At 44.6% G+C, this 22462-nt stretch overlaps 3 protein-coding genes across 3 annotated transcripts; 1 reads left to right on the forward strand and 2 right to left on the reverse strand.

Annotated features, from left to right (window-relative positions):
• Window positions 1-561: 561 nt before the first annotated feature.
• Window positions 562-11932, reverse strand: bmerb1 (bMERB domain containing 1). The gene is made up of 6 exons (XM_084685800.1): window positions 11787-11932; window positions 7540-7660; window positions 5444-5517; window positions 3033-3147; window positions 2307-2389; window positions 562-2045 (listed from the first exon to the last, which is right to left on the reverse strand). The coding sequence occupies exons 1-6, from the start codon at window positions 11872-11874 to the stop codon at window positions 1927-1929; spliced, it is 600 nt and encodes a 199-aa protein (XP_084541926.1). The 5' UTR covers window positions 11875-11932; the 3' UTR covers window positions 562-1926.
• Window positions 11933-12926: 994 nt separating this feature from the next.
• LOC146237894 (mpv17-like protein) lies at window positions 12927-15584 on the reverse strand. The gene is made up of 4 exons (XM_084685799.1): window positions 14998-15584; window positions 14569-14639; window positions 14370-14399; window positions 12927-14119 (listed from the first exon to the last, which is right to left on the reverse strand). Exons 1-4 carry the CDS (start codon window positions 15299-15301, stop codon window positions 13790-13792), a joined length of 735 nt encoding a protein of 244 aa, XP_084541925.1. The 5' UTR covers window positions 15302-15584; the 3' UTR covers window positions 12927-13789.
• A 967-nt stretch (window positions 15585-16551) lies between these two features.
• Window positions 16552-19704, forward strand: LOC146237895 (uncharacterized). The gene is made up of 7 exons (XM_084685798.1): window positions 16552-17596; window positions 17711-18064; window positions 18193-18393; window positions 18607-18825; window positions 18916-19052; window positions 19199-19409; window positions 19544-19704. Exons 1-7 carry the CDS (start codon window positions 16712-16714, stop codon window positions 19664-19666), a joined length of 2130 nt encoding a protein of 709 aa, XP_084541924.1. The 5' UTR covers window positions 16552-16711; the 3' UTR covers window positions 19667-19704.
• Window positions 19705-22462: the final 2758 nt, after the last annotated feature.

Below are 22462 nucleotides of genomic sequence, written 5' to 3' on the forward strand. Positions count from 1 at the left end.
CTGGTAAAACATGTCTACCAAGGAATCAAGCCTTGGTATCTCAGGGAAGACTGACTGAATCAAGGCTTGTATTAAATGGGCCATTTAACCGCAAGAACGGTAAACCCATGGTGAAGACATTGTAATGCTGGACTTGAGGGACTAGTTTCAGGTCAGATGGTTTCAGACGCCTCTAGTTTGGTCGTATTTTAAGATGGCAACATGGGGTTTGTAGGTTTTACCCAGTTGGTGTGCACTAAACACATTGTATATAAAGATTGTGTTCGTTTGAGTAATGAGATGCACTGTACAGTTTCAGCTTTCTAGGTGACATTGGGTGGGAAGGCATCCGTTTTGGATTGGGAGGTGCACAGACGCCTATGGCCTTTATGGTTCGTTTTATTGTAGAAAGACAGCATGTACATCAATGTATTTACTCGCTTCATATCATGGAAAAACACAAATACTGATAATTGCAATATTTATAAGAGAACCCATTTTCAGTTTGTGTGTCTCAATGATGACAATGAATGAGACTGTTCCTGAAAGATGCTTTTATTTAAACATATATATACAGGTAGTTTCAGCTTATTTTCTGCATAATATTGTTCATTGTCGGACCTCAACTATTACTACAGAACAAAACCACCGGAAGGGAGTCTGAAAAGAGCAGTTAGACTCTGAAGAAGAGGGGTCGCATTGTTCAACATGACAGTAATACCTTAAATACTTTTTGAATAAGACGTACAATGTTATTTTCCAGAGTTTTACGCATATACAAGAATTGCATTCGCATCCTCATGTTTAGTGTAAAATCGCAAGACTGAGTCAAAGGATGCAGGGTTAGTTAGTTCCTTAAGTTTTCCAGGGTAACCATGAATATACCATTGCAATAGCATGGCAACTATAACTACTGATATCTGAGGGAAGGTAAAATTGATCACTTGTTGACTGTTTTACAGTTTAGTATATACCGCTTGCTGATATAATATTTACATCATAGAAAACTGAACAATGACATCTTGTGTGTTGCAGCTTGTGAAAGCATGTTTGTACTGTTGAAAACACTGGAAGTAAACCACTGAATCTTGGAGATCAAAACGCACTGCAGCAGATAACAAAGCATAGTCATTAACATTTCTCAGCTTTGTTTTTAGGAGCACACACGACTACACACCTGTGTTCAAGACCAGCACTAACATACTGAGTGGACTGACTAATTAGAATGCCTCAAGTGAATAACCAAAAACTACTGACCAATTGGCTTCCTCAATCAATTAAACATTTAACCACAAAGCAATGACAAAACCCTAATTGGACTAACCAAAAAACAGTACGAAACACTTGTGTGTAGACTTGAATACACGTGTGTGTGACTCGGAGGGTATTCCATGACCAGAGTTGATAAATGGCTTTTAAAGAGGTGTTCTACGTTTCCTGTTAAAGGGTTGATATGAAAGCATGAATACCCGTTACTGAAACAACAGCAAATAACAAAAACAGATTACCTCACTTCCTGGTGGACAAGAGAATCCTGGGGTTCGTAGTTCTTTAGGGACCTTGTGCTTATAATTGCAATGCAAGAAGACACTAATTAAAGACTACAAATAGTGCACCTTACACCATCTTGGTCTTGAAGTTATCTAACCCTACATGATATACCAATACCAATGATTACCAAATAAACCTATTGAATGCACTGGTACATTTATTACCGTCAAAATGTCTTTGTCATTGTTCAAGGGATTATATGACACCAAATATTTAACCTGGATTGGCTTCCATATACACATTTCAGATACGTAGGGCACACATGCCTGTACAACTCACCACCAACCAACCAGGCTTCTCTAGGTACACAGGAAGTGATGTCATAAATGGAATAGGTCAGGTGATGTCAGACTGTTCTGTTTGGGGGGGGGGGGTCAGGGGGTCATCATCAAACTGCTACATGATGCAACACTGGGTGGCTCCACAGCAGTCCTTGATGATGGCCACACTCGATTTGGCGATGGAGGGCTTGTTAGGGGGTGGCGTGGGGACATGCTTCTTAGACTTCGGGGGATCTGGGAAGGGGGAGAGAGACAATGTTAACGCATAGACATAGCGGCTTTGACTGGTCATGGTGTCTTTGAGAGAGGAAGTTCGTTCAGAATGACTCGAGACAACCTCCGTCATGATATTAGAAAGGATCTTTTATGAAGGACTTGGAAATAGTTTAGACGCTGTCTGTCTCAGTACTGTAGGTGTATTCTTAGATATTTTTTTTTTTTTACAATAAACACTGGACGGACGGACAGTCAGGACGTAGTGTGGGCGGGACTTACTCTGGGTGACTCGGGCCAGTTTCTCCAGTGACATCAGCTTCTGTCTGAGGAACTCAGCCATCTCTTTGTCCTCCTCCTGCTCCCTTTAGGGTGAAACAAAGGTTTGTGTGTGTGTCTGTGTGGGGGGGGGGTGGGTGTGGGTGTGTCGTGTTAGGTTTCAGGTGGACGGCTCCCATAGATTTTTCAACCCTTCCGTGTGGGCATGAGTGTGTCTGAGTGCATCTGTGAGGTAGGAGAGCGGTATTGATGTTTCAGCTCTGTTGAGTGGGTGGGAGGGGATTCTTGTTATGTAATGGCAGGGGCTTCCCCCCTCCCCCCAGGACTTTAGTTATTCCCCATTCCGCAAAAAAAGGTCTGTGGTTGCCTTTCATTGGCTTCAGACACCAGCAATGCTGTGTGTGTGTGCTCGTCTCTCTAAGTCTGAGAAATCTGTGTGTCTGAGAAGTGTGTGTCTCAGAAGTGTGTGTGTCTGAGAAGTGTGTGTGTCTGAGAAGTGTGTGTCTCAGAAGTGTGTGTGTCTGAGAAGTGTGTGTGTCTGAGAAGTGTGTGTCTGAGAAGTGTGTGTGTCTGAGAAGGGTGTGTGTCTCAGAAGTGTGTGTGTCTGAGAAGTGTGTGTGTCTGAGAAGTGTGTGTCTGAGAAGTGTGTGTGTCTGAGAAGTGTGTGTGTCTGAGAAGTGTGTGTGTCTCAGAAGTGTGTGTGTCTCAGAAGTGTGTGTGTCTGTGTACCTTAATCTCTCCACCTCGGCATCATCAACCAGGAAGTCCCTCTTCTGCACCAGCTTGTGGATCTTCAAGATCAGCTCTTCCTCCCGCTGTCTGTGCTTCTTTGTCTTCTCTTTCTCTACGGAAGAGGGGGGATGAGAGAGAGAGTAGAGAGAGGGAGGGAGGCAGGAAGCGCCGGTTAATAATAAAGTTATCTCCCTTATGAAAGACAATTAAAAAAGTGCTGACGGCCGTTCTTTCTGTAAGTGTTCAAGTTTTATGACTGGATTTCGAGAAATATTGGATTTATTCTCCGTCTGGGCCTCTACAAGGAGAATGGTTGTTCCCAAAACAATGATGTCGTTACCTACTTGATGTTTAATTCATGAGATTGAATCCTCTGATTAAATATGCTAATGATGTCAATCATGTAGGGTTCGAGTTGGCAGAATAATTTGCACACACAAAGTGGTCTATTTCTGAACTCCATCTCCCAGTCACTGGAAAAGGTTTTGGTGTGTTTTATTCCCCTGACCTTCACACATTACAGACGCATAAACACACTCTCTCTAAATCTCTCTCTAACTCATGCACAAACACATTCACACACGCCATGCACGCAAAGACATTCTAGCACACACGAGTGCTATCAACATTCGAATAGCAAGTGACCTGCAGTAGTGCAAACATCAGCTCTTTCCCACTATCAGGAATGAAGTGCCTCCGAAACTGAACAACAGCCAAGGTATTCCGGCACACGCATGAATCGGAATCGGAATGTCTCGAGGGGATAAAGTGAGAAACGGCAGTTTGTGGTCTCAAATGACGACATCCTGTGTGTACACTGCAGCAAAGCCGGCCAGTTCCGTTCTGTGTCTTTTTCATTCGCTGACCTAATGTTAATGAGTGACTCACGCTAGCCTGAAGTGATACAAACTCAAGAAAAGGTGCGTGCGCTCCAGAGGACATTGGGCTGCATGCGCGACGAAGAAGGCGTGGTACACTTTCACAGATGTGCTTTTGAGGAGACTGTTGGGATGTCTACGAGGCAGGAGTTGCGCGAGAGATGCCACTCCCGTCAAGAGTAGCCCTCCGTGACACTGAAGACAGAATGTCAACATTGCTCGCTGGCGTCGGACGATTTCTTATCGGTCCAGCGATTGGGCTCCCATGCATGGTGGTTTGATCCCCCAGCATTGATGTCGTTAGACACGGCATTCTTTTAAAAAATGGTCTAGAGTTTCTCCCTGCAGAGGTGTTCTAAAGTATTCAGAGGAGAAACCTTTCCTGTTGGTGCCTCACTCGGGATAGAGTGGTGATATACGACAGCTAGAGTGGGGAAGCGGGGAGCTGCTATTTGACTCCGTCATTTGTGTCAGCGCTAGCCGCAAATAGAACCCAATGTCGTTTGTGGACGGCCAAATAAAGAATAGTCAGTGGAATGTATTTTAGTTTGGCCCCAGTCCCAGTCCCTTGAGTTTACATTGTCATTATGGCTGTATATATGTGTGTGTGTGTGAGAGAAAGAGAGAGAGAGACATAGAGAGAGAGAAAGAGAGAGAGAGAGAGAGAGAGAGAGAGAGCGAGAGACAGCGAGAGAAAGAGAGAGAGAGCGAGAGAGAGAGAGACAGAGAGAGAAAGAGAGAGAGAGACAGAGAGAGAAAGAGAGAGAGAGCTGCACAGATAGCAAGGGGCAGTCTGTGGGTGGTGTGTGTATATATTTATATTGTATATATGTGTGTGTGTTTTTTTGTTTGAGACAGAGAGACAAAACACCAATGTTTGTGTGCATCTGTATTCGGTATGTGCGTGCAACAGAGGGAGAAAGACGTGCGTGTGTGTTTGTGTGTGTGTGTGTGTGTGTGAAGTGCCAATTCCTCAGCATGTCTGTCCATGCCAGCGGGCGACTCCGCCACCTGAGGGGACGAATGATGCCCTCACATCATACCTCCAGTGAGACCCATGGAATGACAATCAATCTCCACTACTTTAACACAACCAGCCTTCCCACAAATCACTGGGGGCGCTGGCCGCGGTGGGGAAATGGCCCAGCCCAACTGCATTATGCTGCTCAGAGCATCTGTCCTCCAATTCTATTTCTGGGCTGACTATCTGCTGCATACAGAAGTGACTTGGACTTGGTGTAAACTGAGGGTGCATTCTGATAGGCCAGGTCTATTTCCTTGGCGGGGATATACAGATGTTGTGTTTGTTTTCGCTGTCTGTGAAGAGTGAAGGTGAGGGCATGTGTGTCTGGGGTGTGTGTGCTTGTTAGTGGATGCACTAGTGTGTGTGTGTGTATGTGTGTGTGTGTGTGTTTTTGATGCTCGACGTGTGTGTGTCTCAGTGTGTATGATCATGAACATGGTGATGTGTGTTAGTTTGTTTTGGAGTGTGTGGTGGTAAGTGTGTGTTTGTGAGTGTGTGCGTGTTACCTGGTATGGTGACTATCTTCCTCAGTTCCTGTTTCAGGCTCATGATGTCTTTGCAGAGCTGGATGTCATCCATCCTGAGAAGACAGCAGCATTTAGATTACAAGATGTGTCAATCACATCCATGGCACTGTCCTTCTGCACTAATGTCAACCATGGATGATAGGTTTAAGCTGCTATGCCATCTAATGCTACTCTCTTCCAACAGACTAACAGAAGCATCGGCCATATTGCTTACACCCATCCTCTTCTTTCAAATCAGTGAACACAGTATATAGTGGTGCTAGGAGAACTGCTGAACATCAATCTATGATTCAGCTTTGGTCGAGAAATCTTCTCAGGGTAAACGGTGACAAGGAACCGTTCTCGTTCGTGGAACCACGGCACAAAAGAACGCTTCTCCGAGTTCAAAGACGCGTCCCACCTTCTCTTTATGGCAGAGCCTGAAGTTACCCTTCTCTTGGGAGGCAGAGTGGGCAGATGAAAGCCAGCATATAAATCACCCCCCCTGCCCCCCCTGCCCCCCCACAGACCTCTGGACCTGGAGGCCTCACCCCAATGGCCCCTTCTGGTACCTCTGTGTCAACCCTCCATCTCTCTCTCTCTCCATCCTCCTCTTCCTCCCTCCATCGATCCACCTCTCGGCCTCTCTCCCTCTCCGCAGCACGGTGACAGCTACCAGGGATTTAATTCTCAACGTGACAAATTGCAGACGGATGACTCATCCACTGCCCCCCTCCCTTCCTCCCTCCGCCTCCCTTCGCTCTCCCTCCCTCCCTTCATCTCTCTCCTCCTCTGGGGTCCTGTCATTCTTTCTTAGCCTCCTCCCCCTCCCCCTGCTCATACGACCCCCATCGCTCTCACCCACTCACTCTTTCACCCTCAACGTGTCACTCACCCCTCCTCCTCCGTCTCTCCTTCTCTCTGCCTCTCTGTTTCTCTGTTCCTCCCTCTATCTTTGCCTCCTGTTCACCCACTAACTAAACCCCAACAGTCGCCCAGAAGCTCCTGCTATCTGCTGTTCCATCTGCTGTTTTGTGTGTGTGTGTGTGTGTGTGTGAAAGAGAGAGAGCGAGAGAGAGAGAGAGAGAGAGAGTGAGTATATGTGCGTATTTGCTTTTCTATGTGTTAATAAGTGCATGGTTTGTGTGTGTGAGTGTGTATGTGCGTGCTTCTATGCTTGCCTGTCAACCTGCCTGCCTGCCTGCCTGCCTTTTCGCACACACGCATGACTGATGTGTGAGTCAAGAGCCAAACAGTAGAGTGAGCAAGCCGCATCACGACGAGCTAATGAAGCTCTCCAAGAGAAGGTGTTAGCTGCTACAGCTCCCCGGCTAGACGCCTCTGAGAGTGACAGCTTCTCACTGGTCTCTCTCTCAGACTCCCGTCAAGTTTATCTGTCGCCTCATCCGTCACCTCGCAAACGGCTGGAATCAAACAAGCTCATAGATGTCAGAAGAAGTATTTCCCTCAATCTCTATCCTTCGGGTCGACCGGTGGCATTCCAAAACACTGGCTCAGATAGATTGATGTCTTCCAAATATAGCGTAGGATCAATCTTCGCCAGCCAAACTTTAACCTCTGCCCCTCAATTGACCTTATGAGTCATACAGAGTGTGTGTGTGTGTGTGTGTGGGGGGGGGGGGAGTTCCCTCACAGTCAATACCTTGGAGCTACATGATGTTTGACATCACTGTCACACTGCAACCATTGGTATGTCATGTCTACTGTACGACTGACTAGTTCCTCCTCCAAATGTCAGCAAATAAAAGAGTGGGAAATTGGTCAATCGGGCTGTGAAGTCAACCCTATGTTCATGACCACTTTTTGCCAATCAAATTAGCAGAGATGTAGCTTGTTGTTGGTCACGAGGCCAACAAAGTATCCACGTGAACAACACGAGATACCAGGGTGCCCTCGTGCATACGTCGCTCTGTCCAAGCAAGTTGTTTAGCATCTTGCTTCTGTTTTCAATCCATACCTCGGAAAATCAATAGCTATGTGAAACACGAAAATATGCGAGCGACATTTTTGTTGTCGTCGCAGCACAGAACAAACGGGTGCACCCTGGGATATGGAGTTCTGTCAGTAGCACTCACATGAAGCGTAGTTCAGACTCCCGGCGCACCAGCACCTCCCGGAGACGCTGGATACGAGCCATCTCCACCTCGATGTCATCTGGGTCCATGCTGCTCTCTGCCATGCACACATCCGAATGGCCTGGAGAGAGAGAGAGGGCCAGGCGGGAAGGAGGAGAAGAGAGGAGGACCAAAGAGGAGGGAGAGCCAGGAGGAAGGGTACAGAGAGACATAGAGAGGGTTGACAAAAGAATCCCCGATTGTTAAAATAACTGGCTTTATCCTTGAAAGGCCCACCCTTGTCGGCGCCATGTCGAGTCTCAGTCCTCAGAAAGTACACAGAGGGAAAACAATTCAGTTTGATGTGGCTCTCTATCACAACTGCACTTTGCACTTGTCATTCATAGCTTATTTGGAGCATTATTTCAGTGCCTTTGTCTTGAACAATGCGTGAGGCTTGTCGGGTAGTTCTCAGCAGAGTTCATTTAGAGTAATACATCCCGTTCTCTACTCCATCTTCTCGCCTTAATTATGAGAGCTACGCTCCACTTGGTCTCAAAGCGAGACAGGCATGCTGAATTTAAAATTCAAATGAAAGTTGCCAAATGAATCGAGGCAAGTCCCCACGGAATTTCCTTCAACGTGAATCAGCTTCACAGTGCAGCTTTGAACAGTCTTTTTCTCTATTTTCAAACTGAAAATGATATTTATTTTGTACTAAACATTTTACCTCGCCCCTCTGGCTGTGTCATGGTACAGATAGCAGTCTTTCTGAAATGAAGTGATTCTGGTCAAAGGAAAAGCTCAGACTATCAAGTAACCTAAGCTCCTCAGATTCGGTATCAGTGACTCAAACACTCTGTTGTGAAGCTTGCAGATGCCGGAGTATAAATGACATTCTATGTGTGCGAGGCTTCCCAGAGTGCGAGGTTTAAAGGGTCTCATGGACAGTAACGTGATCATCACAATGATAATCTGATATTGAAAATTGATCTATAACCTGAACTAGCTTGAGCCAATTCTCCTTGTGCCGTGGCCAGTGACTTCACAAAGCACCCAGAATCAATAGCAGACAGAGCCTTCCAGCCAATAAGAACACACATAAGTCGAATAATAAGCACACTTTAGCTAGCCATTGGCACTGAGAACCAGAACTGGAGATGTACAAACACTGACTAAGGCTGACTTGCCGCACCAGCAAATATCCTACAGACCAATCCGCCATGTGTGTTCCTGTATCAGTCTAGGGGTCATCCCAGAGTGACATCTTTAACAGGCACTGTAAACACAACCTAGAGAGAGAGAGAGAGAGAGAGAGAGAGAGAGAGACAGAGAGAGAGAGAGAGAGAGAGAGAGAGAGAGAGGGGTGAAAGGTGAACCGACAGCCTATACTTTACTGCCAGGCAGGTGCTAATGCTATCCACTCTGTGTGTGACAGTGTCATGTGTGCAAAAGGCCATGCAGACATTGCCTGGTTTCTTTGCCATCCGGGGCCATTGTTACAGTAGGTGTGTGGGGCCCTGAGACAGAAGTGGGGGGGCTGGTCCTGAAGTGGTTTGGGAGTTGGTGATAGGTATCAACTAGGTGGGTGACACGACATGCCATGTGGGGGGGGTCCATTTCCCAGGGGGCCACCCGCAAGCGTGTAAGCTCGACACTGATTCGTTTGGAGCTGCTGCGTGAGACTGACTCACACTGGCACCCGGAGACCTTCGTAATGTGCTCGTGTCTGGCTGTGTGTTGTTTGTCTCCTGCAAATGGAACCATCGCGGCATGTCTCTTCAGAGCAGATGTCGGAGCCAAATAAAAGTTTTGTGGCCTTCCCTCTTTGTTTGTGAGCGCTGCGTGACAACAAAGCTGATGGGCAGGCGGGAGAAATCCGAGTCTATAACGCTGTGTGATAAACCGTGGGAGATTTATACCCAGGCCAGCCTCTTCCTCTTTCCCCCTACACTCACTGACTGTTCTCCCTTTTCTCCCTTTTTCGTTGTCTCTCCCTCCATCATGCACACTTTTTCGCCCCTCCTTTCCTCGCCCTCTTTTGCTTGTTCAGATACGCACATGGACCCAATGGCCAGCACAAGTCACTTTGCTCCTCTTTCATGTTTTTCTTAGCTCAAGTCATTCTCAGTTGGTGGGTGATGTATTCAGTACTAGTCCATTCCTTACTTATATTGTTTGTGTTGTCAATAAGTACAATAGCCTGTATTGGTTAGGAATTACAATCGCTGGGTTTCCCAAACGCTAAGAGCTTCTTAGGAGCGAGCGTTCTAGAGCTTAACGAATCAGGGAAACCCGGCCAACGACAGGATTAGATTACTTATTCGAGGTCTCGACACAGACTTTTAGAAAACCCCTTTTGTTTCTTCTCTCCTTTTTTCTCTCGCATTCAAATTCACATATATAGGCCTAGACAACCACATTTATCTTCTGTTTCTTTCTCACTCTCTGTGTCAAATGCACACACACACACGCACACAATGCCCTGACTGAAGCCACAGTCATTGCAGGCAGACCTATTAAAGTGGCAGAAAGCCAGCTCTTTAATGAATTCCCAACAATGTCTCTAAACTGCAGACCCGATGCTTCTTACCAACCGAGGAAGCAATTCTAACACATGCATACACAGAGTAAGCCATCAGCAAGATTACAAGGTGCAGAGAGAGACTGTAGAAAATGGAAAGAACATTTCTCAGATAACCACCATAAGTCAAATTGAAAGTGTCATATGAAACGTTTGCCAAATAGACGCAGTCTGTGTCAAAACCAAAAGCACAGGACAGTACAACACTGTGGCTCAGCTGGGACCAAAGTAGAAAACTAGCGCACTTCTCAAGGACGCACCGTTTCCCGGCCTCTCTGCCTGACCCTAGCCAGGCACCCGCTTAAAGAACCCGATTGAACGACCCCAATTGCAATTAAAAACAAAGGAAACTCCCACATCAAAATGCTGGACATCTCAGGTGGAATTGTGGTTCCCTTTTGGGCAAGGCCGGGGTGGATATGGAGACGGAATGATGGGAGAACGATGCTGGTATCACCTGTGCGGGCTACACTTCAGAAGTACCAGCTAATGAGAATGTTCCCTACAGTGCTATGTTTGTGTGTGTGTGTGTGTGTGTGTGTGTGTGTGTGTGTGTGTGTGTGTGTGTGTGTGTGTGTGTGTGTGTGTGTGTGTGTGTTTTTGCTGCAAGGCTTTTAAAAACACCCTCCCCAAAACAGATGGAGCACACAGAGAGGACAAAGTCTGCCTCTCCCTTTGTAGTCCACATGAGAGAATGGTGTGTAAGTGTGTGTTAGGGCCTCACCACTGCACTGGAGACGAATGGGGACAGGCAGACAATGTCAAAAAATACTAGAGGCTACTGCCTCTTTTTTTGTTTCCTATTTAAAAGTTGAATTCATCTGAGATATTTTCTCTTTCCATTTCCCCTTGTAAGGTAAATATTGATGACGACACACAAAGTTCCACCACAATGTTTCAAGTTGATTGCCATTCCTAACAAGGACAGGTACATTGGAATTATTTGGTCCTGCTCCTCTTGACAGTGGCCTATTTTTAGAATAATAGAATAATACGATTTATAATGAATACATTACCTAATGACTGAGAATAACCAATGCATGGTGTGTTTGGGGGGAAGGTTACTTGCACAGATTAGTTTGCAACTCCATTCAAAATATATCTTCAGATTAGAATATGTTGGTAGGCTACAGCTATTATGTTCGCATTGAGCACAGCAGGTAGACTTCTAGCATGCTCCACCACTCTGCATTGACTGGGATGCGGTTCAAGTCATTGTAACGAACAGCAAAGCAACTTGGACATGTATTGTCAGCTCAAAGTGGTGTAGAGACCAGCTAGGATATTCATTGCAAACTAAGCTATTTTTCATTGTTGCACGGGTATGAAACGCACAATCGTTAAACATATGTCTACAACTGAATACAATTCCTGTTGATAATAAAATATTCATATTCTAATTCAGACCCTTCTACACGTAGGCTAAGCCTAGTTAGCTCCGTATCCAGAATATTTGACAGAATGAACCATGCCTAAGCAATGAAAGCAAAGCACATCATGACAATAGAATTCCATCGGCTAATATTTGGTAGCATTAAGAATGTTAAATGGAGACCTAATTTAGATGTATAACTAAGCAATTTTGTTGGAGAATACACTATGTATATCGTGAATCTTTCGAAGCCTCTATAAGAAACCTGCCCGTTACTGGCTAATAAAAACAAATTGTAATCTTGATGCTCACCCTTGTCCGTTGTCCATTCCGTTGCTGAAACAGCACCGTAACCCTTCAATGAACGCTCGCTATCAGAAATAGATTTCTTCAATTCCATCGCTGGAATCAATTTCTTAACTGTGATGGGGAAAATATGCCAAAGGGTGTCAAGTGCTGTGATGAAAACGTGTTATTTTCTCCGAAATAAGTCAGTTTCACCTGTTTCTAAGGCTTCGCGGACCCGAAACGCTGAGCATCTTTATTCAAGCTTACCAACCCTCTTTGACGTGTGGTGGGCTACGGCGAGGGATGCAGAGAGCATGCGCACTGCATTTCGGATGACGGCAAAGACATTCAGGTTGCATGGAGACAGTGTCAAGAAAAACAATTTTATTTTGCACACAGCACCTAATTTCACCATACCTTGTCGGAGATTAAAATAATAAAGATTGAACCCTCGGCCATGCATAAGCATGCCGTTCATTTCGACATTGAAGAAAAAGTACCCTCCTTATTTTTTTATTGGGTGTCAGATTTTTTAAATTATAAGATATCGAAGATGCATGAGTGTCTGTGTCTTGCAAGTGATAGCAAATAGTATAAGTTCTTTGGTGCTTGCAAAAAAGTCAGGGCACAAATGACAGTTCTGAGGATAACATGGTAACTCACATTAAGAAGTGATCCCATTGCTCAGAGGCAATGTTAACATACTAAATGGCCAGTAGGCCTATGCAGACTTGGGTAACACGTGCAGATTGCATAAACAATTTTATTACGTATTTCAATATTCAACAATAAATAGAAACATTTTCCAAGATCCGAGTTAGTCGTTTATCTAACCAGAGACATTTCTGTGCACCAACTTTACAAATCATATTAGTGAGAAAAACAAGGCTAGTCTAAGCCTGACACGCCATTGACCATCAAAGCAAACATTGTATTACAATGCATTACAAAGCATTTTGCGATAGTTCCCAAGTTTTTATAAAGGAAAGATAGTGTGCATTTGTTGAGACAGCAACAATTCTTCGGTTCATTCAGACATGGTTTGACCAGCAATATCAAGAAACCAAATCTTCAGAATGTTATTCTTCTATGAAGTAGTCTACCTTTTTCCAGTTACACTGACAATGAGACAAGCTCGGACAGTAAAATGTTTAGTGATGAAAATTGTTGGAAATAGGGGAATTTATTAAATTAGCGCAACACATCTTTAATCAAATGCCAATACAATTATATTACTATAACAAACACATGCTTCCCGAGTCTAAACACCCCTCAGTTTTGCCACATTATACATTGTAGTCATCTGTTTGATGTATGGCACACAAGAATTATGAAAGGACTAACAAATATATAATCAACAATTGGATCTGATGCCAGCGAAGGATAAAACACAGCAGGTGAACATAACAGGCGTTATGTTGACGTGTAATGAACTCAAGTGATAAAACAAGGTTGAGAATATGTGACATAAACATGACAACGAGGGAAAGATAAAGATACACTTCAAGCAAATAACATTACAAGGTTCAGTCAGCTTTGTGGAATAACATGCGGAGGAACACAACATTGAGTGGATAGTGTCTTCTGTGATTAGTTCAAACTATCGGATACAGGAAAAATGGTCTTCGAACATCAGATCCAGGGAAACCTTAACAAAACTATCTTAGGAAGCATGAGCAAATTGATGGTTCAAGTATAGTGGATGCTGGATTACATGTTATGTTTGTTTTTAAATGAGCATAAATACATATTTTAAGCAATGTCACAAACACAGTCTATCCAGCACCAATGCACCAATTACAAAGTGAAACTGGGAAGCACAGTTGCAATCAAAATTGACTCTACCAAAACATTGCTTGACCAAATGCATGTGTTATATTAGTTGCCTATTTATAATACATTGTCTTAATAAATTATTTGGAATCTGTGCTTGTGAGTAACTCTCCAGCTTGGTATCTTGTCACTTGACAATAGCTGCCTGTGTATCCTTGGTAGGAAGTCGACTTTTCTTGTGTTAGAATTACATTTCATTTCCGCACCTGGGCCTCTCCTTCTTTCTGCCCAGCAGCCTGCTCTTCTAAACCTGCTTTCACATCAGGGGAGCTTTGCTCATTGTGTGCGAGTGCTGGTTCATGTTTCTCCTCCACCGGTGCTGAACGCTCCCCTGTGGGGCCCGGTTGTTGCTCCTCCTTCAGCTCGACTGCGTCGTGTCTGGGGGTGACCATCCAGACGAAGGCGGCGGCGGCCGTGCCGTCTCCGCTCTGGCGGGAGAAACACAGGAACGTGGCCCAGACGAAGGCACAGCAGCCGGTGAAGGTGGTGCGCACGTACAGGGGCACCAGAGCAAAGTTCAGAAACTAGGAGACGGAGAGAGAGAGGGAGAGGTGGGGGAAGGGGGAGAGAGGGGGGTGGGGGAGAGAGAGAGGGGGAGAGAGAGGGAGAGGTGGGGGAAGGGGGAGAGAGGGGGGTGGGGGAGAAAGAGAGGGAGAGAGGGGGGGAGAGAGGAGGAGACAGGTGAATCAGTAAGTATGGCTAGATAACAAACAGATATGGAATGATTGCTGTAATTAAATGACAGACATAAATCAACATTGAGGTTGTTCATACCTGCATGATGGGCCAAAACATCAAGCCAGTCTGAAAGAAATGACTAATAAATTACTTTTTGTTGAGGTGAACATTACACACAACTATGAGTGAGTATCAGTGAGGACCTTTCTGTCAATTAGAAACTGAACAAAAAGCTACCCTGTCGGGGTGACTAGGCCTATGGGTGCCTTGTGGACCTATGCAGTAGGTGCTTTACCTTGTATGTATTGAAGAATTTCTCCCTCCAGTCCTGCAAAATGTCATCTTTGCCTTCCAGAAAACTCACCCCTGGGAACATCATTTTTTCAGTATATGATTTTATAACAACACAATTCTAGAACTAAACACATTGAATGACAGACAGTTTTAGGGTTAACGTAGGCTACTATGTAGGATGTAATCTGCTAAAACTGCACAGCTCAGATTTATACATTGCAGTTTGAGCCTGTTGTCTTTAACGTGACTTCCGTTCTCACATATCAGTGTTGGACCTTAGAGTCAATGGATAAGTGAATAAACAATGGAACAGTTTAAGGTCCAAAACTGTTAAGCCTACAATTTGACAGGAAAATCCACGATTGGGTCGTTAACAATTAGTTGTCAAGCTAAAAGTCGGCGTATCTGTGTAGTGTGTCTGCATTCTGACCTGTGTAGAATACGGTTGTGGCCAAAGGCGCAGCGGTGGTTTGGTCCAAGAAAAGTTTGCGTAGAACCATACCGACAGAATTCCCGGGAAATCTCCGCTCCAAAAAACGCATCCAGAAGAAGTTAAAGTTACCATGGAAACTAAAAGCGACTACGGCAACATTCCGTGTGTGCCTCCAGTCCATGTCTTCTTTCCGCGAAAACCATTGGTGAACGAAGTCCCCACCAGCGAACAAGCAACCGTAGAGGGTTACATTGGTAACCCAGGGAAACCTTCTAACATGCTTTAAAAAAGCGTTACTCATATTTTCGGCATGAAAACACACAACCCTGGATTGAGTTTAACTGAAAGATATCAACAGCAGGAAATCGGAGCAGTATCGTTGACAATTCCATCTCGACCTAAATGTTGCGTTAAATAGGCTTTAATATGCGTTGGCATATTGATATAGGCCTATGTGTTGTTCGTTTATGATTACTAACACTACAGCAAAATTTAAGATTGGTATCACACCAAGGTTAAATAAACGAAAGAAACACCATCCAACACTGAAACTGTCAGTGGTAGGCTACTGCGTGCATATTCCGATTGGCTACGTCAACTGAGCGCATCAAGCGCTCACTGAGCTGAATTGCGTAAAAGCTACGCCCCTTCATGTAGCCCACGCCTCCAATGACGCAAATATAAATATAAAAAAGCTGTACTGTGGTCAGCTGATCAGCAACTGGGTTCAGTATCTCCATACAATGTTGCAAGATGTTCTATTCATTCCTCTGTCTTTATCACCGCAGTAAAACATTAAGCTATAGTCTATGAGCATTCTACTACAACAATGAAAGCAAACATGGGTTAGGTGTATTGCACTGTACTTTTACAGTATTATGTTTTTAAAGACACAAATAAATAAATATGCCCATAGCCTAAATTAATTAGGCTAATATGATTCTATACAGTCTGACAAGGGTGGATAGACCCACCTTGAGTTTAGCCTTGCATCAGCCTGACCCACACCGACACCTACTACCAGCATCCTATCATGTCTGTGAAACCTGTTCCCGAATACACAGCGCTGTATAACCTCTTGGCTCCCCAACAAAAATAAAGTACTAATGTTGCCTTCACTGGGTTTTCTGTGTTAGGTGTTAATGTCAACAGTCATTATTTAGAATATCAACAAAGCAGGACTGACTTTCAAATTATTTTTGGATGCGGTCACCATCGTCACCCTGCAGATACTCCCAATATAGCTACGCACCAATATTTTTAACTTAAAAATATCTTACGCACACTCATGTGTGTCAATCATCGTTTATTACAAGTTTATTAACAATTATTCTTTTTAGCATTGAAGTCCTACATAAAACTTAATAATCTAGATCCAAATGCGTATCTACACTACACAACTTTACAGATGAGTGCTCCTAGAAATAGAATCTTTAAGCAACGTGACGCAATACGTTGCTCACAATACAGACGCAAAATGTGTTCCAAATAACATGGAAGTCATGTCTTTGATAGACAAACAATTACTACACTGGCAACCATAGACATATGTCTATGCTGGAAACTATTTGTAGTGGAACATCGTCTAAATCATCTATGACGTAACAGAACTTTTGGCATTTAGAATCCACAGTTTTGCGTTAAATAACCTTGTTAGACATAAGTCATCTAGTTGCCTGATATAATTTCCAATGAGACAGTCAGCGAAAAAATGAATCAGCGTCCTTCTAGATGTCCAACAGCTTCCTTGTATGTAGGAGACATACACCAACATGTTACCGAGGCAATGCTCTACAACCACTTCAGTCCCGCCGGGACCATCCTCTCTATCCGCGTCTGCAGAGACAGGGTCACCCAGCGCTCTCTGGGTTATGCCTATGTCAATTTCAAGAGGTCAGTGGATGCCGAGCACGCCTTAGAGTTCTTGAATTTGAAACTGACTGATGGCTCTCCGATTCGTGTAACTTGGGCCCACCAGCGCGACCCGACCCTGACAGAGAGCGGTGTGGGTAAAGTCTTTATTAAGAACCTGGACAAGTCAATAGATAACGAACATCTATACGACACCTTCTCTGGCTTCGGCAAAATCTTGTCGAGCAAGATTGCATGTGGTAACAATGGCTCAAAGGGCTATGGTTTTGTTCAATTTGAGACCCCGGAGGCTGCCGAGAAATCTATAGAAAGATTGGACGGTATGCTGTTTAATGACATAAAAGTATTTGTGGGCCGCTTCAAATCTCATAAGGAGCGCCAAGCTGAGCGCTTTTGTTCATGCGCAAAGTTCACCAATGTCTACATCAAGAACTTTGGACAGGATGTGGATGAGGAGAAGCTGACAGAGGTGTTCAGCCAGTATGGAAGGATCACGAGTGTCTGTGTCATGAAGGATGAGAATGGCAAGTCCCGAGGGTTCGGCTTTGTGAACTTTGAGAGGCACGAGGATGCGCAAAAAGCTGTGGATGACATGAAAGGAATGCAAATCAGCGGCAAGCTGATCTATGTTGGCCGCGCCCAGAAGAGGTTGGAGCGTCAGTCCAAGCTCAAGCGCTGGTTCCAGCAGAACCAGGCTCGCATGACATGCCTTTCTAAGCAGCAAGTGAGTAGAGGCATTAGTCACATAGTAAAAAGATAGTTATTTCTAGTGCTGTTTCCAGTGCTGCTATTTCCATGTTTTGACTATATTCAATAATGAATTACACATTTTGCCAAGGTCCATACTAAGCCTCAAGCCCAGATCCACTCCAAGACCAAAGTCCAGGTCAAGGTCCAGACACTGACCCAGGAAAATGACCAGGTCGAGACCCAGCATCAGGTCCATTCTCAGGTCCAAGTAAAGGTCCAGACCCAGCCTCAGGTCCAGACCTTGCCAAAGGGCCAAGTTGAGCAGGTCCCGATCCAGCCTAAGGTCCATCTCCTGACTCAGGCAAATCCCCAGGTCAAGACAAAGCTTCAGGCCCAGATCCAGACCCAGCCCCTGGTCCATCTCCGGACTCAGACTAATGCCCAGGTCCAGACCCAGCTTCAGACCCATGCCTTCACCCTTGCCTTGGTATCTATGCAGCAGGTGTAAACCATACAGGAATTTATATCTTAAATATGTGATACACAAGGTGGCACCAAAAAACCTTGGGTGTCCACTGTGTCTATCTAACTGTGTGTATTTAACATAATATGTGCCCTGTCTCTTTCCAGCCTGCTGTCCACACATGGATAAGCTCTCCTGGTGTGTGTGTCGTGCCTGGGTTTTCGAACCGACAACTGAGCATGACTGCTTTGGCCCAGCTCATGACCCTGGCTCACAAACAGACAAAGGCCCAGAGCCTGATGGAGATTCAGCCCCAGACCCAGACCAGGGCTCAAGTCCAAGTTCAGGCTCTCATTGGAATACAGCAGGTAATTACAGTACAGGCTTTGTAAAATGACTTCTGACATGTATTACAGTTGTATGACAGTTTCACATAGTGGCAGCACTCGGATTGTGGGTATCGTGTGTAAAGATGTATTTTAAATTGTGTGTCCCTCTGTCCTCCATTAGCCTCTGCTTATGTGTGGGCCAAGCAGCATGTGACAGCCTCCACACTGGCCTCCACTCTTGTGCACTACCAGAAGCCTAAGCTGGGAGAGTGTCTCATCAGCCTCAATTTTCAACCACGCCTAGCTGAAAGGCTCACCAGTGTGTTCCTGGAGATGGACAACGATAAGGTGATCCGCCTGCTGGGGTCTCCACGGGCTCTGCACTCTAAGATCAATTGGGCAATGGCTGCTCTCCGTGCCTCCCAGATGACTGTGGCCAAGGTTATGTCCCAGCGTAACCTCCAGACACCTGTGAGAATCACCACCCTGCACCAGGCTAGCCATGACTTCAAATCTTCTGCTGCTGAGACCAGCCTGACGAAGCCTGTTGATGGTCTCCAGGGAGTCGTGGTCATCGAGACCTTCTTGCAGCTGGCTGGTGAGCAAATCAAGGTTGGGATGAACACTTCCGATAGGCATCAGCCTACCACTGACTGCCGGTTGCTGCTGGACATGAAAGAGACAGACAAGAAGATCATGTAAGTCACAGTCATTTACTCTTTTAGTATCATTGTAGCCAAGTATTTTGTACTTATGAGCTTAGTTAACCTGATATTGAATATTCATATTTGATATGTTGTAATATTAATGGTAGGCCTTCTCTTCTCTTCCTCTTCTCACCCAGTGAGGACCTGAAGCCGGTTGCAGCCAGAGACCTGAGCCTTCTTCACCTGAGCAGAGAGCTTCAACCAGAAACGGCTGTTTCTTCAAAGAGCGGCTCCTTAGCTGCTCCTAGGCAGAAAGCAAAGAAGAAGGGAGGAGGATGTTTCTGTGGCCTCATGAGGGCTTTTGGGAGAGCTGTCAGGAGAGCTTTCAGGAAAGGCAGAGGAAAGAAAGTAAAACCTTTAAGTTGATCGTCACAGTTGTTATTACATGGTTATGTTCATAAAAAAACATACAGTGCGCCTACCGTGTTGGTTACCAATGGTATCCTGGTGTTCTGAGCACATATAACTTTTTCTTTTTGAAGGATTGCACTGTGGCTGAGAAGACCAAGGGTAGAAACTCAAATGCAGAGAACATCACCTCCATGAAAGCTGCTGCTTCTGCAGTGAAGAATGGAGATGCTGATCAGTCTCCCACTACTCTGTAATACACATTAATCATTAATTAAACATTCATTGCATTTTATTTGAATCTTGACTGTTGTTATTTTCATCTATTGACATCATACCAAAGAGATCTTCTATCAAACTCCCTATTTTAGAATCTTTAATCTTGTCCCATTTGCGCAGTGAACTGCAGTTCTTCGTAAAGCCTCTAGATGGTACAGTTAGTCCAGTTATCAGGAGGATGCTTGCAAGTGAGTTGTAATGCTCTTATGAAAGTATGTGTAAGTGCCCCACAATCCCTTTGGCGATTCCTACTGCATGATGAAACTGCTATTTCTTTTCGTGGTTTAACATGTGTTGTATGTGAGGCCATAGGCAAGGGTTAATATGAGTATGGGAATTCATGACTCAGCTTTCAAGGCATCCTTTAAAATGTGTCTGACTCATGTTATATTTGGGTGTTAGGAGGTTGTCAATGGTCATCTGTCAGTTACCTCTCTACAGTCCTTTTAAAAAGTTAATTCAATCTGAAACCTTAAACAGTTCAGCTCACAACAAAGTTGACAACTAAGCCAACTACATAAGCCCAGTCATTCTTATTCTGCACCTGCAGTTGACCCAAAGAATGCTGCTTGTCATAATTACAGGGATGATTGTAGCGTGTGCGTAGTCTGACTACGCCATCCAGTATAAAAAGTCTAGGACTTGAGAAAGGTTTGTTTTTTTGGAAGGAGGGAACAGTGTGTGTGACCGAGAGGAACAGACTAAACAACAGTTTAAAAATAAGGATTTAATCAATTGATTAACATGGTCCAAATCTTCACAAGGCATCATTCGCCCAACCCTATATAGGGAAGACAAGTTTGTTTGTGTAGCACATTTCAACAACACGGCAACTCAAAGTGCTTCCCATAAAACCATTAAAAGCATCAAAACATAATGCAAATTTAAAACGATTTAAAAACAATTCCGTAACATTCAGAACGTTCAATAACACATTAAAAACAGTCTTAAAGCAAGAAATAAATTGAAAATTGCAGTTCAGTAAAAAATTCAAGCGTGAGATGCAGAAATTGATATTCTTTAATCTGGTTCAATTAAAGGCAACAGCGAATAGTAAAGTCTTCAATCTAGATTTAAAGGAGCATCTCTGCAGCTTTCAGAGACCTTGTTCCAGATATGTGGTGCAGAAAAAACTGAACGCTGCTTCTCCATGTTTAGTTCTGACTCTTGAAACACAAAGTAGACCAGTCCCAGATGACCTGAGGGGTCGGAATGGTTCCTAAGGTAGCAGCACATCACAAATGTATTCAGGCCCTAAACCATTCAGTGCTTTATAAACCAGCAGCAGGATTTTAAAGTCAATTCTTTGTTGGACAGAAAGCCAACGCAAAGACCTCAGAACTGGAGTCGAACTCTCAGAACTATTCCCTCTCAGCACAGTCACTTTGCAAAGTCTTGTCTCGTCTTGCTACCTGTGTATACCCTCCCACTCTGACAGACCTTGTTACGATGCACCCTGACCCAGTGTCTTGGATCTTCCTTTTGCTCCAGTTTGCAGTTTGCTGAAGAAACAAATACACACAACCAGGGAGTTTTACTAGTGTTTCCTGGTTCTGTTGTCAAAAGGGAGTGGATGGCAGGTTGTCTTTAAGTCTTCTTACCAGGTGTTTTTCTACCCCACAGTAAACAGACCGACAGACATGACAGTATACTTTAGTGTGTATACTGTGTGTAATGAAGTGCATCAGAGATGTTACTATGAAAACTGAGGATTCATAGTCTCCATGTTTACTTGTTTGTCATCTGCTTCTCTTGACATAGAGAGAAACAGCACACTGACCTGGACACAGCTCTGTCTTGTTGAGTTTGGCTGTCTGTTTACTGATGGGGTTTTCAGCCACACAGCTGTAGGTGTCTCCATCCTGGTCTTTCATCTCTAGATGGAGAGAGATGTTGGAGGAGAGATCAGGACTGCTGGTCTGGTGAAGTCTCTCCTCTCCTTAGTACCAGGTTAGGGTCACATCTCTCCCGTTCTTCACAGAACACTCCACCGTACAAGAGACGTTGTTAGCTGACAGACGGAGGAAGGAGTGACTGATGGCAGGACCAGACACCGTGTCTGAAAATATTCATTCAAATGAGTGCCAGTTAGTGTGCCAGTTATTTCCACTAGGAGGTGATATCGTCCAAGCATTAGCCTACAGCTTTGAGTCATATTAAAGCGAAATGTCCACATGAGTTGTGTTTGTGCACATATTTTGCCGTGTCGAGTTTATTTAGTTGAATTAGACTAGGGATCAGCGAAATGGACAACACCTGAGTAATTGGACCACACCCCCAGCTCAGGATGGTTTTTAAGGGCGGATTTGGGACGGAGGAGGGAGGTGGGAAACAGCAGCAAGTTACGGACGGACGAAAAACGGACGGACGACACAAAGCTTGAAACAAAGGTCTTAGAGATTTACTTAGTTTTGGTTGCATCACCTTTTTCTTTTAACCATTGACCTGTACCTAGAGTGACCGGACGTCCTCTTTTACCTGGATATGTCCTCTTTTTGCGACCTAAAAAATGTGTTTCTTTTGCCTTGACGGATATGTGTTTCTCTGGGTCCTTCACGATCTAGTTTTACGCCCTTACAAGTTTTGGGAAGGGTATCTCCCTCACGTTTCACCTTCTTGCGGGAGTGTCTTGACTGTCATTGGTCGACCGCCCTCTCACTGAGCACCTTGCCGCTTCCACTAGTTTCATTGTTAACAACAGCACATGACATCTGCATGCGTAAAAGATGTCTAAACTTTGTTGCAGGGGGAGGGGGCGGGGTCATCTGTATGCT

Source organism: Hypomesus nipponensis, chromosome 21, assembly GCF_054491055.1.
Source record: "Hypomesus nipponensis isolate SF chromosome 21, ASM5449105v1, whole genome shotgun sequence".
Classification (NCBI taxonomy): Eukaryota; Metazoa; Chordata; class Actinopteri; order Osmeriformes; family Osmeridae; genus Hypomesus; species Hypomesus nipponensis.

Bases quoted from the DNA above. Each gene is read 5' to 3' on its own strand.
- LOC146237894 (XM_084685799.1), bottom strand. From the start codon at position 15,301: ATGAGTAACGCTTTTTTAAAGCATGTTAGAAGGTTTCCCTGGGTTACC. The intron at 14,640-14,997 runs GTCAGAATGCAG...TGATGTTCCCAG, and splicing joins CACAACCGTATTCTACACAG to GGGTGAGTTTTCTGGAAGGC. The intron at 14,400-14,568 runs GTAAAGCACCTA...CATTTCTTTCAG, and splicing joins AATTCTTCAATACATACAAG to ACTGGCTTGATGTTTTGGCC.
- LOC146237895 (XM_084685798.1), top strand. From the start codon at position 16,712: ATGAATCAGCGTCCTTCTAGATGTCCAACAGCTTCCTTGTATGTAGGA. The intron at 18,394-18,606 runs GTAATTACAGTA...GTGCACTACCAG, and splicing joins CTCTCATTGGAATACAGCAG to AAGCCTAAGCTGGGAGAGTG. The intron at 19,410-19,543 runs GTAAAACCTTTA...TTCTTTTTGAAG, and splicing joins GGAAAGGCAGAGGAAAGAAA to GATTGCACTGTGGCTGAGAA.
- bmerb1 (XM_084685800.1), bottom strand. From the start codon at position 11,874: ATGGAATTGAAGAAATCTATTTCTGATAGCGAGCGTTCATTGAAGGGT. The intron at 5,518-7,539 runs GTGAGTGCTACT...CTGTCTTCTCAG, and splicing joins GAGTCTGAACTACGCTTCAT to GATGGATGACATCCAGCTCT. The intron at 2,390-3,032 runs GTACACAGACAC...TTCACCCTAAAG, and splicing joins GCCGAGGTGGAGAGATTAAG to GGAGCAGGAGGAGGACAAAG.